The sequence below is a fragment of the Fistularia commersonii genome, chromosome 18 (assembly GCF_037954325.1).
Source record: "Fistularia commersonii isolate RoL2024-O1a breed Wild chromosome 18, RoL_Fcom_v1.0, whole genome shotgun sequence".
Classification (NCBI taxonomy): domain Eukaryota; kingdom Metazoa; phylum Chordata; class Actinopteri; order Syngnathiformes; family Fistulariidae; genus Fistularia; species Fistularia commersonii.
In genome coordinates, this window is record NC_141301.1 from 12,463,373 (window position 1) to 12,478,100 (window position 14,728).

The 14,728-nt window shown below is 46.4% G+C and overlaps 1 protein-coding gene across 7 annotated transcripts in view; it reads left to right on the plus strand.

The window, feature by feature from the left end:
• dock10 (dedicator of cytokinesis 10) overlaps nt 1-14,728 on the plus strand; it is a 40,769-nt gene that overhangs the window by 14,738 nt on the left and 11,303 nt on the right. For 4 of the 7 annotated variants that reach the window (XM_086164810.1, XM_086164811.1, XM_086164805.1 and 1 more), the window contains 30 exons: nt 425-611; nt 1,333-1,418; nt 2,495-2,578; nt 2,654-2,812; nt 2,911-3,159; nt 4,216-4,338; nt 4,770-4,852; nt 4,939-5,061; nt 5,146-5,225; nt 5,301-5,488; nt 5,581-5,646; nt 5,727-5,819; nt 5,904-6,027; nt 6,895-7,016; nt 7,099-7,182; nt 7,979-8,071; nt 8,163-8,281; nt 8,384-8,453; nt 8,970-9,083; nt 9,199-9,270; nt 9,352-9,498; nt 9,629-9,712; nt 9,808-9,904; nt 10,291-10,469; nt 10,909-11,025; nt 11,116-11,233; nt 11,313-11,434; nt 13,513-13,627; nt 13,852-13,918; nt 14,225-14,272. In XM_086164810.1, the coding sequence (XP_086020936.1) occupies nt 425-611; nt 1,333-1,418; nt 2,495-2,578; nt 2,654-2,812; nt 2,911-3,159; nt 4,216-4,338; nt 4,770-4,852; nt 4,939-5,061; nt 5,146-5,225; nt 5,301-5,488; nt 5,581-5,646; nt 5,727-5,819; nt 5,904-6,027; nt 6,895-7,016; nt 7,099-7,182; nt 7,979-8,071; nt 8,163-8,281; nt 8,384-8,453; nt 8,970-9,083; nt 9,199-9,270; nt 9,352-9,498; nt 9,629-9,712; nt 9,808-9,904; nt 10,291-10,469; nt 10,909-11,025; nt 11,116-11,233; nt 11,313-11,434; nt 13,513-13,627; nt 13,852-13,918; nt 14,225-14,272 (3,413 nt within the window). Of the gene's footprint in view, nt 1-424; nt 612-1,332; nt 1,419-2,494; nt 2,579-2,653; nt 2,813-2,910; nt 3,160-4,215; nt 4,339-4,769; nt 4,853-4,938; nt 5,062-5,145; nt 5,226-5,300; nt 5,489-5,580; nt 5,647-5,726; nt 5,820-5,903; nt 6,028-6,894; nt 7,017-7,098; nt 7,183-7,978; nt 8,072-8,162; nt 8,282-8,383; nt 8,454-8,969; nt 9,084-9,198; nt 9,271-9,351; nt 9,499-9,628; nt 9,713-9,807; nt 9,905-10,075; nt 10,109-10,290; nt 10,470-10,908; nt 11,026-11,115; nt 11,234-11,312; nt 11,435-13,512; nt 13,628-13,851; nt 13,919-14,224; nt 14,273-14,728 lie in introns of all 7 variants that reach the window. The other 3 variants (XM_086164804.1, XM_086164806.1, XM_086164808.1) reach the window with 1 other exon arrangement.

Consider the following 14,728-nt stretch of genomic DNA (forward strand, 5'->3'; position numbering starts at 1 on the left):
CTGAGTTATACAGAATATCTCTATTAACCTCACATATTATTTCAAGCTGTATAGATATCCATACAGGGATGGCACATTTTAATAAGATAAGGGGTCGCACTGTTGCACACTGTTAAGCGCTTCCACTGCACAACAAGAAGGTCTCTGGTTCACTTCCCTACAGGGGCCCTTTCTGTGTGTTCTCTCCGTGTCTACGAGGGTTTCCACCAAAAAAGAAAAAAAAAAAAAAAAGTGGAGTTCATTGGAGACCCTAAATTGTCCTTCCTTGAAATTACAGTTGTCTAACTGCACTTAGACAGGTTGTCCATCCCGGAAAATAGATAATGCTACTGCCATGCCATTTGATGACTAGATTACATATCGAGCTCCTGTTTTTTTTTTTTTGTGCCTGTAACACGTCGTACTCTGATTCTCCCCCCCGAAGAATAACCGGCTCAGGAAGCACGCCTTTGAGCTGAAGATGAACGAGGTAACGTACTTTGTGCTGGCCGCAGAGAGCGAGCAGGACATGGAGGACTGGATTAGCACGCTGACCCGCATCCTGCAGATCAGCCCTCACGACGGGCCAACTCCGGACCGCAAGAGTCTGGACCTCTCCGACCATCGCCAGGGTGAGCCTCGGTTCCGGTTTCCCGACATGAAATATGTTTGAAAAGTGCCAAGTGGACGGATTTCGCATTAGCTATTAGCGGAGGAAGGGGACCGTAAAGCACACATCCATCATTTCCATCACATTCATAAATAATAACCTTTTTCTCGCTGTTGTCAAACTGCAGCACTTAGATAAATACGTTATTACTGGTAATGGTGATTTTTTTTTTTTTTTTTTTTTTCTTCTGGATCCATCACAGAGAAACCAGGAAGTGAGATCTGACATGAACTAGGCACTGCCCTTTACTTACCCCATCATACCTTGCAATTAAGTAAAACTTTACATGTAACTAAAATCCATAATAGCCCCGTAAGGGCCTGGGTACGGGGCCGCTGCCCGTTGGGTAACGCGCAATGACAAATCATCGAGATGACATTAATGTAATCGCCGTCATGGTTCTGCGGTCGTTCAGCGAGCCTCTAAATCAGGCGGGTTAACTTCCTTTAATGACCCGTTTTGTTCAGTGTAGCGTTCGGGAAGAACTCCGCCCTCTGCTTGAAGGTATACTCCCGCAGATGCTCGACTGCTTTATCATCCATAAATGACATGGTTGGAATCACATTTCCCTCCCGGATTGCCGTTCGGCCACTTCCTCTTGCTGCTCCAATGAAGCCGGCCGTATCTTTCGAAGACAGAAGTAGCTTTATGGGGTTCTGACAGGGTTCTTTTTCTCTCTCCAGATGTGTTTGACCTTTCCGTGAGCGACTGCTGTCTGCAGGAGAACGAAGAGATGACAGAGAACGGCATTAATCCAGAGTTGGCAAAGGTTGGGCGACACCAATGAACCGTTGTTTACATTTTGATCATCCACAGTACAAACACAGCTGTTTACCTCAAAGCGCAGTGTTGGCAGGAACACACACACACACAAGGTAACAGTAAAAATACACAAGATGTTCCAAAAAAACTCGGTTTTGCCGATCGGGAGGTGATTAAAGAGCTCTACGAGTGTGGGTCATTCACCACCAGCAAAAAAAAACACCAAAAAAATAAGAAACTGCCGTGATGGACTAGCAACCGTTCCAGGGTGAACCCCGCTTGGGGGTTAGGGTTCTGCACCCTCCCACGATCCTGACAGATTAATAAACATAAACCCCCCCAAATTACATGTCATGTTGATTTCACTTAAGAAACTGTCCGTCCACCCTGACCGGCCCCTCCACCTCACGCCGGATAGACGACGGAGCGGCTTCTCCAACAGACTATTAAAGCCCCGCTGTCGAACGGAAAGATACAGGAAATCTTTCCTACGTCATGCCATAACGTTTATTGTCACGTGCACAGTGTAGAAACAGGGAAACACGTCTACGCTGTGCATGTGACAATAAACACTTTGAATTTTGAATCATAACCCTGTGCAATAACCCATTTTAATCAGTTACTGTGCTACTTCACATTGCCACTTTGCTTATTATTTATTATTTTATATGATATTAATATTATATATGATTATGATTTATTATTTACTTATTATTAGCGTCTTTGAGTACAATGAAAAGCGCTATACAAATCCGATGTATTATTATTATTATCATTATTGTTATTCTTATTATTATTGTATATTAGTAAATACGAGAGACAATTTTTATAGATTAAACTCTATACTTTTACACCTCAGAGTTTATTATTTATTATTTATTTTATTAATTTTTTTACAAGTATTTTAAGCTTGTCTTGTCCTTGTATGAATTGCTGCTGTTGTGAAATAATTTCCCAAATCACGAGGATCATTACAATACATCTCTTCTCATCATCTCATCTCAAAAACGCAACTCAAACCTTGCGTCTTGAAAAACACTCTTTGTGTGCTTTTGTCTTTTGTGCGTCTGTAACCTCTTGCAGTACATCTCTGAGACGGACGAGGGGATTCGCTCAGCCAGGAGGGAGGAGCGGTTAAACCTCTTCTCATTGGACCCCGACACACCCGTATGTATATGTGTAATTGAAACCCTAGAAATAGGTTGGCGTCAGGTTAACGCAGTGTGTGTTTGTGGGACGCAGGTTCTGAGGAGTCCGCGCACGGAGCACTCATCCGCTGAAAACGCCGCCGTGCGTCCTTTCGAGGAGAAGCTCGGCCGACGGATCATGATCACTTGCCGGTCTCTGATTTTCATGCTGCAGGGCTGCATCAGCGAGAGCGAGACGGAGCCCGTCACCAATGTGAGGATCAGCGTCTCTCGTGTTGTTCGGTGTTATTTTTGATGTTATTTCATCCAAAAAATGTAAAAGGATGACCTGTTTTCGACGTGCGCCCCCAGATCGAGCCCTTCTTCGTGTCACTGGCGCTGCTGGATGCGCGAGAAGGGAGAAAGGTGTCTGCGGACTTTCACGTAGACCTGAACCACGAGGCGGTGCGTCAGATGCTCGGGGGGGTCGGCAACGGGACGGGCAGTCCGGGTCCGGGGGTCAAAGGTCAGGAGAACGGCCTGTCCTCTCCCGCTGAAAAGAAAGCGGGAGATTGCAATCTCAGTCAGGAGCTGGAGCAATGGCTGTGCTTTCCGAAGCAGGTACCAGATGTTCTACAGATGTTCGTATCGTTGATTATCATTAGTTATTACGTGTGACACTGATTTTCTTAGGTTCTCCGCTTCCCTCCCACAGACCAAAAACATGCAGGAGGTTTATTGGAGACCCTAAATTGCTCAGCTGTGTGAATGAGAGGGTGATTAGTTGGATGTCCCTATATGTGAACGAGTCAATGAATGGTTTAACATCTATGCCGGGTCACTTGAAGGGGAAATGGTTATATCTATACAATGTGTGAATGACAGGGTAGGGAACCATTCACTCACGGATGAGTGGTTTACGTCTATATGAGGGGAATGAGAGAGTGAATGATTTTCTATTTCTATATAACTTTTGAGTGAGACGCCGAATGGTTGTACTCGCTATATGACATGTGAATGAGAGAGTGAATGTTTGTCTATATGACCTGTGAATGAAACGACGAATGGCTGTATGTCTATGACGTATGAGAGAGTGAATACTTTACATCTATATAAAGTGAATGAGACAGTGAATGATTATTTGTCTCTATATAAGTTGTGAATGAAAGGGTGAATGGTTGCATATCTATATATGAAATGTGAATGAGAGAATGAATATTTGTATGTTTTTATGACCTGTGAATGAAACGACGAATGGCTGTATGTCTATGACGTATGAGAGAGTGAATACTTTACATCTATATAAAGTGAATGAGACAGTGAATGATTATTTGTCTCTATATAAGTTGTGAATGAAAGGGTGAATGGTTGCATATCTATATATGAAATGTGAATGAGAGAATGAATATTTGTATGTTTTTATGACCCGTGAATGAAAGGGTGAATGGTTGTATATCTGTATATGAAATTTGAATGAGTGAGTGAATTGTATGTCTCGAAATGACGTGAATGAGAGAATGAATGGTTAGAACTTTTGTATATGTGGCCCTGTTATCCAACGGTCCAGGGTGAACCCAATTCTCGCCCAATGACTGCTAGGCAACCCTCAGCGCAGCACAGGATAAGCAGTATAGATGATGAATAAATTCATGTTTTTTCCCCTTTGCATTCATTCAGGCAATTTTCTCAGTGACCAACCCCCACACCGACATAGTGATGGTGGCCCGAGTGGAAAAGGTGCTGATGGGAAACATCACTTGCGGAGCCGAACCTTACATTAAAAACACCGACTCCAGCAAGGTGAGAGGGGGCGTTGTCGTCGCCGCAAAAGTCGCTGCTCTGAATTTCCGTTGCCGCCACAAACGAATGCAGAGAGCAACTTTTTCACAGTTTATCGCTCGGGTCGAGGCCGGGGAGTTGGCTGAGGTGGTCGATTCGGGGGCGTTTGGTGTGGAAATGGTTTCATCTCGTCTAATAAATGACAAGCGTGACATTTGCAGCGCAGTTTCCCGTAAGGTCATGGGTACGTCCCTGCCGCCAGCGGCATGTCCTCATCGGTGGCATTTAATGTGGTCTCAATTTGAAACCGAAAGCAGCCGCAGCATTAAAAAGCTCTTTGATTGTCAAACGCAGTTCGTCTAGACCCGCGAAATGTCTAGGACTGATCACATCCTGCCGGATAATAAAAAACAGCTTCCACATTCCTACCCTGTCACTGTTTTGGTGTGCAGACGGTCCAGAAAATTTTGAAATCCAACAAACAGTTCTGCAGCAAACTGGGGAAGTACAGGATGCCCTTCGCCTGGTCTGTCAGGTTGGAGTTATTTCTTAGTTTTTATTTGGTCGGGTTTTTTGGAACCCCGGGGATTTTAGCCTCACCTCGCTCTCCGTTTCTAACAGATCGCTCTTCAAGGACAACAACGGAGCGCTGGACCGGGAGTCCCGTTTCTCGCCTCTCTTCAAGCAGGAGAGCAACAAGATTTCCACCGATGACCTGATTAAGCTGGTGTCCGAATACAGAAGGTAGGAATAATTTTGCTATTTTCTAGGAAAGTGGGACGTCTCTGAGGTTAAAAATGCCCCTTCCATCTTGTTTTTCACCTGCAGGGCTGAGAAGACCAGCAAGCTGCAGACCATCCCGGGCTTACTGGACATCGCAGTGGACTACGTTCCATTGGAGCATCCCAGTATGGCCGTTCATTAGTCACTCCTGATTCCTCCCTCCATCCCGCATCTGTGACCCCTCTTTCTGACCTCCCCAGATTGCGTCACATCCTCGCACGTGCCGGTGAGGCCCTTCGAAGAGCTGGCCAAGCACCAGCCTACGGTGGAAGTGGAGGAGTTCGTGCAGGACGCCACCAAGTTCACCCAGCCGCACCGCGTCTACAAGAATCACATCTACGTGTACCCAAAGCACCTCAAATACGATAGCCAGAAGAGCTTCGCCAAGGTCAGGCGTGCAACCTCCGCTCCTATTTTCCTGTGTTTTCACAAACGTCTTGCGATTTTGTTCTCACCGCGGTCGTTGATGTTCCTTCCCAGGCTCGCAACATCGCGGTGTACGTGGAATTCCGAAGCTCGGACGACGACGCCGCCAAACCTCTAAAGGTAATCCTACGCCTAGCGCCAGATTTCTCACCGATCCATCCGCCGCATCAAGGACCTTTTCCTCTCCTGTTCTTCTCCAGTGTATCTACGGTAAGCCGGGAGGACCGGTCTTCACCACGGCCGCCTGTTCCAACGTCCTGCATCATTCTCAGAACCCCGACTTCTACGACGAAGTAAGTACGATGCGTCGAGATGCAACGTTAGCGGCTCGCGCTATTTTTTTAAATTGCATGAACACCAGACGTTTCCCTCGACAGGTGAAGATTGAGCTGCCTACCCAGCTCCACGAAAAGCACCATCTTCTCTTCTCCTTCTATCACGTCACTTGTGACATTAACGCCAAGACCAATGCAAAGAGGAAGGAGTCCCTGGAGACGCCGGGTGAGCTGCAGGGCCACGTTTAGCCCGAAACTTGTCCATTTTCTGCCTTTTTGTCCTTTTTGTGGCGTGGGGTGTCGCACATTTGAGCTCAGGTCGAGAAAAGATGGAGGACACTAGCATTAAAAAAAAGCCCACTGTAATGTGGTGCATCATCTAGCGGTACTGAAATTAAGATTAATAATACCTTGATTTACAAGTTTAATACCTGCCGTGACCAAGCTCATAATTCAATTTGCTGAAATTAAAGTTCACCATTAAAATGAATTGAGACGCTATTAACCCATTCCAGCCCCCTGTTTTTATTTGTGTTTTTAAATTAGATAAATATATTTCGTAAATAATAAATCATTCATATATATATAAGGGGAGTCTAAAGAAATAATTTGTTTTTTTGAGTGTATTTATCTTGAAGGTGGAGGAGGCCGGGGAAGTTTGTGCTCTATTGCTTCACTTAACTAATTCGCAATACACTTAATGCTGCAATGTATTGCAAAATTTAATTTGCACATTGTACTGCACTTTATTGCTAAACATAATTTAAGGACAGAGTGAATTCCATCCCTGGTTTTAAAATAATTAAACCGTCCCCGACTGGCATTGACATTCCCGCCATCTGCTGCACCAAATTTGGTGGACGAGTTGACAAACTCACAACAAGCCCATGTTTTTCCATGATTTTCACTTAGCTATCTAGTGGCGGGCGGAGGATCTGTTTTTAAATGCCAGTTCACGGGCAGCAGCAAAAACTTGCAAGCGAAAAAAACGATAAAACTTAGTTTGCCAACCGCTGTTCTGGAATCACACACACACCTCGCGGAGGTTTTTTCCGTGTCCACTGGTCGGTAAACCTGCCTTGTGCTTCTCCAGTGGGCTACGCCTGGCTGCCTCTCCTCAGAGAAGGTCGCCTCTCATCCCAGGAGTTCAACATCTCCGTGTCCTGCAACCTGCCGCCCGGGTATCTAGCGATCAAAGAGGCCAGCAACAGCAAAGTAGGATCGTAGTGCAAAAGACAATAAAGATTTTTTTTTTTTCCTCTGACGTTCTTCATGCAACTTCACGCTTCTTTTCCAGAACGGAGCGGACGTGAAGTGGGTGGACGGAGGAAAGGCCATCTTCAAAGTGTCGACCAATGTCGTCTCCACAGTATACACTCAGGTAGGAGTCGTTTTTTTTTTTTTTTTTTCAATCCTTAGACTCCGGCAGATATGTGGCATCCCGCCCACAGATCTCTGTACGCTCGTAACCGTCACCACACAGCGACAACACCTGGTTATAACCTCCCGTGATGATAGCAGATCTTCATGCTAATGCAGATATCGCACACTGTCACTATCTGCTGCTTCTTGTCAGTCTTCTTGCCTTTTTGTGAAGTGTTAGACAAAATCAAGCGATAATCACCACATGTTTCTTTCACGGCGGATGATGATTGCACTCAAATCTTATCTTCTTCTGTTCCTGGGAGTTCCCGCGAGCTGCTCAGCCAGTCTCATGCCTCCATCCAACCTTCTCCTCTGCAACGTCACGTCCTCCTCCCTCCTTGTTTCTTCCCAGATCTTCACCATCCCTCCTCTGTCAATGTCCAAATCATCCGAGTCTGACTTTATCTCCACGTCTAACACGTGCCGTCCTTCTGATCCTCTCCATCTTCTACACCTTTCCTATATCTCACTCTTTAATCACTCTTGACATTTTCTGGAAAGTCTTTCGAAGCTCAAAAAGATAGCGATAGATAGCAAAATCGATTTGTGAGTGAAAAACGATATGGAGAGCCAAACGGATGTGAACTGTAAAAAAAAAAAAAAATAGGTAATCGGAGGATAAACATGAAGTACCACGTTATGGCTCCACGTTTAAAATGTAGGGACGTCTCCAGACGTCGTAGGGAAGTTATCGTTTCGGCTCTTTAGCTGTCTTTTTACTCGATTCCGATGGAATTCCTTCCCCGCGCCAGGACCCCCACCTGAACCGGTTCTTCCAGCAGTGCCAGAAGAGAGAGCTGGACCTCTCGCTACCTCCTACCTCCAACTTCCTCAACTGCCTGAAGGTCAGCGAAGATAAGAATCTAGACAAGTTTTTCACAAAATTATTCTACCTAAAAACCACTAATCCCTTCTCCGTCCCCCACCTTCCTCCAGGGTCTTCTCAGCATGGAGAGAATCCCGGTCATCATTAGATTCCTGCCGGTGCTCTTTAACCAGCTGTTCAAGGTTCTGACTCAGAACGACAACGACGAGGTCACCACCGCCACCACCAGGTAGCCAGAGGCACTGCGGACCTCGCGCGAGTGTGTGTGTGTGTCCGTGTGTGTTTGTGAGTGCAGGCCTGAGCGTGAGCGCTGTTTGTTCGTTTCCCGCAGAGTGCTGGTCTACGTCGTCGCAAAGTGCCACGAAGAAAACCTCGGCCACTATCTGCATTCCTACATCAAGGTATGACGGGACGCGGCCGTCGGATGCCGCGGACGATTCTTAAAATCGGAAACAGACGGCGCGGAGTGGCGGCGCAAAAGAAGGGCGCGTTGTGTTTTTGCATGTGTGGATATTTGGGTCTTCGCGTGCCCAGAACGCTGTGCAAACACAGAGAGCGAAGGGGGGAGAGGGGGATGTCGAGGAGAGGAAGACGTGGGTGATTTATTTGGAGGCGGGCGAGGATGTCGAGGCTCGATCGTGAAAAAAACACAGGCCGCGTTTGTTTGAGAGGGAAATCGGAGAGGGGAAAAAAAAAGAGAAAGAGTGGCGAAAGCACCGCTGGGAAACATGAAGAGGTTTGTAGCAGAGATGAATGGCGGGAGGTTAAAAGAGAGGATGTGTAGAGCTAATGGAACTCCTGTTGCTATGGTAACAGATTGCGAAAGACGAGTGTGCGCGCGTTCCCTTTGTCGTACTTTTGATTTCATTATCTTTTTTGTGATACTGTTTATCGCCCCTCCCCCCACCGTTTCACAGTACGTGTTCAAGTCGGAGGCTCACGGATTCAGAACCGTCCACGAAGAGCTGGCCAAAGGGATGACCTTTGACCTGAAGAGCAACGAGCAAGCAGCAGTCAGGAACGTCCTGAAGGTTGGGCCGACAAATGATTTCATTTTTTGAAATCATCATTTTCCCCTCTGTTCTTACACAAAGATGAACCGTCAGGAAATGAACGGCACCGCTTCCTCTCGCTCTCCCTTTTCAGTTTTCCTGGTTCTTCTTCGAACTCATCGTCAAGTCCATGGCCCAGCATTTGGTCGACTCGGACAAAGTCAAGGTTCGAGGGATTTATTTTTGCAGGGTCGTCGTTAATGACGCAAAAATAAACGGGCCGGGTCTCTCTTTCTGATACATCCAGCTGCCAAGACCCCAGCGCTTTCCGTCATCCTACCTGAGCCGCGTGGAGACCCTGGTGGAAACGGTGTCCGAGCATATCTTCTGGAAAAACAAGGACCTGACGGAGGAGACTCGCAGCGCCAACCTAGCCGTGGCCGCGTTCGTCAAGGTAAAGGCATCTTCTGCGACAATGGGGATCGATATGACCCAACGCGAGGTTCTCATTAGTCGACCCCGGTTCTTACGCAACCCCTTCAGAGATAAAAAAAAAATTGTGGTCTCGGTCTGTTTTTCCGCAGCGATGCTTCACCCTGATGGACAGAGGCTTCACCTTCAAGCTGATCAGCAACTACATCAACATGATCACCTCCACCGACAGCAAGGTGGAGATACCCGTCCCGACGGTCGCGAGATCACCCGACGCCGCCCTTTTCGACACTTTTCCGTTATTCCGGCGTTCCCCTCTTGTGTCCGGCAGGTCCTGTGCGAGATGAAATTTGAATTCCTGAGGGAGGTGTGCAACCACGAACATTACATCCCCCTCAGCCTGCCCTTGCCGTCCGCTCGAATAACAGGTAGGAGCTCGATCCAGAGCCCGCAGCTCGGAGGTCGCGCCGTATACGTGTTAGCAGTCATACATTGAGCGGTCACTCACTCTCATTTGTTTATTAACAGTCTGTCTTTATCTCTCTTTTTTTGTTTTCTCCGCCATCTTTTTTTTTTCTTACTTCATCTGTCCATATCAGACCATGCATCTCCAGAGCCACAAAGCACTCATGGTAAATATCGTTCCCCTTGTAACGTTAGCGCGCCACGCGTCACAATAACGAACCCGGCGTTAGCTTTTCGCCACCCGGGTTTTTCCCTTCCAGGAACGGCTTAACCGACCCCCCAACCCACCCACCCCGTCATGTCGGAGAATAATATTGACGCTAGTGGCTGTATCCCGTTCTGCCCCTAGTGTCGGTGCCGGAATACAACCTGACCGGGGAGTTCTGCAGGAAGCACTTCCTTACCGGGCTGCTGCTACGAGAGCTGGGTTTGGCTCTGCAGGACGAGCAGGACCTGAGGCACCTGGCTCTGGCCACTCTGAAAACCCTCATGGCCAAGCACTCTCTGGACGCACGATACGCCACGAAGGTACCGAATGCCGTGTTTCCACGGGAACAAAAAAACGCTGGTGGGATTTCTTCTCATCTTCTCACTATTTATGGCTTTCAAGAGCGAGACGTTCACAGCCGCTGGGAGAAATCACGTTATTGTTGCTCCCTTGTGTGACTAACACCAAGCGTTCGGGGCAACAAAACCAGAATTGGTGTAGAAATCAACCAAAAAAGAAATAACCTCTGCTTACTTAAAGTAACCTTGAAGTTCTTGCAAAAGATCTGTCCAACGGTCGTCAGGTATCTGTCGGCAACGGTTATCAACAAAGTTTTGGATTCTTTCCCTGAAGAATGAACCAGGAGTAGAATCGGGGGGAAATGATGATAATGAAAAAAGAATAATGATTTCAAAACAAAAAAAAAAAAAAGGCAGATTATCGGGTTTCCAATATATCGAATGATCCAATCCTTTTCAGGAAAAGCAGGCGAGAATCGCGTCCCTCTACCTGCCGCTGTACGGCCTCATCCTGGACAACATGCCTCGATTCTTCCTCAGGGACCTCTTCCCCATCTACTTCACCTCCAGCGATCAAGTGAGAGTCACGAGACGTTTTTCCGAGACGTAGCCGACCGGCCGAACTATTAAACTGTCCCGCTTTGCCTCGCCTGTGCCCCCCCGCCAGGGCTCTCGGGACGACCTGAGCGTGGGCGTAGGGTTGGCCGGTGGGGCGATAGCAGTGACCCGCCACTGCAACTCTGTGGACGCCTCCTTTTCCAAAGAAGTTCTCAACTCCATCACCGGTGGGCGCGCCTGTCGACGCCACGCGTTTCCGTCGATCGTGTTAAAAGAGGACGCTTAACGTCCCTCCTCCTCCTACAGCTTTCTCATCTTTGGCGGTGGCGTCGGGCACCCAGGCCGACTCCCGGGGCTCGCTGATCAGCGTGGACTCCAACCCTTGCAACAGCGACAGGAACAGTGAAAAGATGGACGGATGCGAGAAGGTGAGGAGGCGGATGGGTGAGCGTTCCAGCTGTTCATATGATGAGTGGGTTTCCTCCAGGTTCTCCTGTTTCCTCCTACAGTCAAAAACACGGAGGAGGTTGTAAATGATTGTATGTCTCTGTATGAGAATGAATGAATGAATGAATGAATGAATCTGGGTTCCCTCCAGGTTCTCCTGTTTCCTCCTAAAGTCCAAAAACATGCAGGAGGTTCATTGGAGACCCTAAATTGTCCAAAAGTTTGAATATCAGTGGATGGTTGTGTGTATATATGATGTGCGAATGAGTGGTTGTTTATATTGATATGATATAAGACGTTAACAGCATTCTTATAGATAAGATAAGATAAGATAAGATAAGATAAGAACAACTTTATTTATCCTGAAGGAAATTGTTGTGCCAGAGTTTCAAGCAAAACATAACAATAATAGATAATAGTAGGAAGGAGGGAGAATAAGAAATACAATAAAATATAAAGTGTCAAGGTTAAGGCTATCAGGCGTTTTAAGGTCTTAAGTACAAAGATTTGAAGATTCCCTGCGGCTGAGGGAAGAGGAATTAAAAAAGTTAAAATTAAAAAGATGACATATTAGGTAAGATAAGATAAAATAAAATATAAACTTTATTGATCGGCATAGGGGACATTCCTTTGTCACAGCAGCGTAACTGTTATAATGTGGAAAAAAAAGGAATAAAATATGAGTGTAAATATAAATAGAAAGGCAGAAGACATGATATAGCAAGACAAAGAAAAAATTTTATGAATAAATAGACAGCAGATAAGTAGACAACAGACAACAACATGAGGGATGACAATGGGCAACATCAAGGAAGAGTGAGGGTGAAAAATACACAACTAGAACTAAACAACAAAACAAATAGAGTGACAAAAGTAAATAGCAATGAATAAAATAAATAACAAAAATAGGCAAGATGTGTGCGGGCTGGGTCAAACAGGGAGAGGCAGCAGAGTTAGGCCATGACGTGAGTGGGTGATGTAGTGAATGGGGAAGGGTAGTGAGATTGTGGAAGCATATCTGAATATCTCTGAATAAAACAATGAATGGTTCTCTGTATGTGATGTGAATGAAGTGGTGAATGTTTGTTGTTTCTATATGATGTGTGACTAAGAGGATGAACGGTTCTTTGTCTCTGCATGACCTTTTAATGATAGCGAATGCTTACCGTAATTTCCCTGACTATTGGGCGCGCCAGAATATAAGCCACACCGTCGAAAAATAGCTAAATGAATAAATCTGCACACACTTGTCTATAAGTTGCAGGTGTCCATGTTGGAACATTAGATAGTAACACAGAAAGGTGTCAAACAGATTTTTTTTTTTTTACTTTTTATGAAACATATACTGGTAACATCCACAAATTTGTACCGGGAATGCTATTTTCCAAACAGTGCATGTGACACGGCTGTTGAAAAAGATTAATAATAAATAATACAAGGAAAAGTCTCCAGCTATCTTGGTCTTCCTGCACACTAAAACCATTAAAGTGGTCTTCTTCAGTGTTTGCATTGAACGCCTCAGAATTTCACGGTAATTCCATTGGTCCAATGTGACGAGGCTAAATGTTTTAGCGGCATGAAGCTCGTTAGCCCGAAAAAAAAACAAACATAAATTAGCCGCATCGTTGTTTAAGCCGCAGTGTTCAAAGAGTGTGAAAACAGTAGCAGGTTATCATCCGGAAATTACGGTATATGTCTGTTTATATGATTTTATATGACGTTTATATGACCTTGCACTGCTTTGCACGACCAACCATGATCGCCCTGACCTCACTTTTATTTTTCACTAATTTAATGCCTGTTACATGTTATCTGTTTAACAGCGTCAACCAAAGCGAACTCCTCGTAGCTGCAAAATTATTTAGCGAATAAAGCAATTCTGATTCTGATCCGAATGACAGGATGAGTGGTTCTTTGTGCATGTAATGAATGAGGTGGTGAATAGTTGGGGGGTTTATTTGCACATCGACAAATCAATTTCATCTAAAAATCCCGGCCCTTGTAATGTTTTTTCGAGGGAGTAAACACGTCTGGTCCTGTTGTTCCTGTCGTCCCTCAGTTTGCCCGACCCCAGTCCCTGATCGGCTACGGCTCCCGCTGCGACAAGCTGGACCAGGCGGAGACCCGGAGCCTCCTCATGTGCTTCCTGCACATCATGAAAACCATTTCGGAGGGTGAGCGCGGACATTTGGAGCTCGCAAACTTCCGCACGCAGATTCCTGTTGGACAGATTTTGCCTCTAGCTGAATTCCGGCTACATCAAATGTTAATTTTGAGATATTTTCCTTGCTGTTGCTCATCAAGGCTGATTATTCGCAATTGTTTGACCTGCTTATTTTCCCAAACAAAGACGCCCGCCCCGGTGTGTAACACCTCTTCTTGCGTTGCCTGTTTCCAGATGTCTTGGTTTCCTACTGGCACCGGGCCATTCACCAGGAGATCTCAGACTTCTTTAACATACTGGAGTAAGGGCTCTTCTCTCTTGCTGCGACTCATTTTACAGATTTTGGAATACTGACACGGTGAATACGATAGAAAAAAAAAACATGGAGGCAGACAGTCGGGAGCAGCCAGATGAAAACAGGGGGGAAAAGCAGAAGACAGCCAGAAAGGAAACAGATGAAAGTATCGACGCAGCGAGCGAGAGAGGAGAACAGACCGTAATTCCAATGAGGGCGAACGTTGCAGTGTGTGTTTTCCTGTGTGCGTCATGAGTCGAGAGCCCCCGGTTGTTAAAAGGGAAACCTTTTTTGCGTTTGACCTCTCCCCAGGCTGTGTCTGCAGCACTTCAGGTTCCTGGGAAAACGCCATATAGCCAGGTAACCCCCCCCTCCCCCTCTCTCTTTTTTTTTTTTCCACATCTGACAAACTGCTCTGGAATACGCCCCCCCCCTTCCACCCACTTATCCATAATTCATATAAACATACGCGCGCATGAGTCGAGTCAGTCAGACAGAAATACTAATATGTGTTCTGTATGCGTCCGCACACTCAGGGATGAGCTTCAAGAAGGAAGAAGAGGCGAGGGGGTGGGGGGGTGGGGGGGTGAAACTCCTGGATCTGGCTTTTGAGAGCAGAAACGCTGCTGGATATCTCCGCCGCCGCCGTCGTAGTTGGCAAGTGTCGAGATCGAGGGGGGCGGGGGGCCGCTATTGTGCTCGCGCGCTTTTACTGGAGCCGAGCCACCGGGGCTGCGAGACTCCTCCATCTTCTGGTTCCTCCCAGCTAATTAAATTAGCCCCCATTTTCCCTCTCGGCAATACGCTGCTGGGATG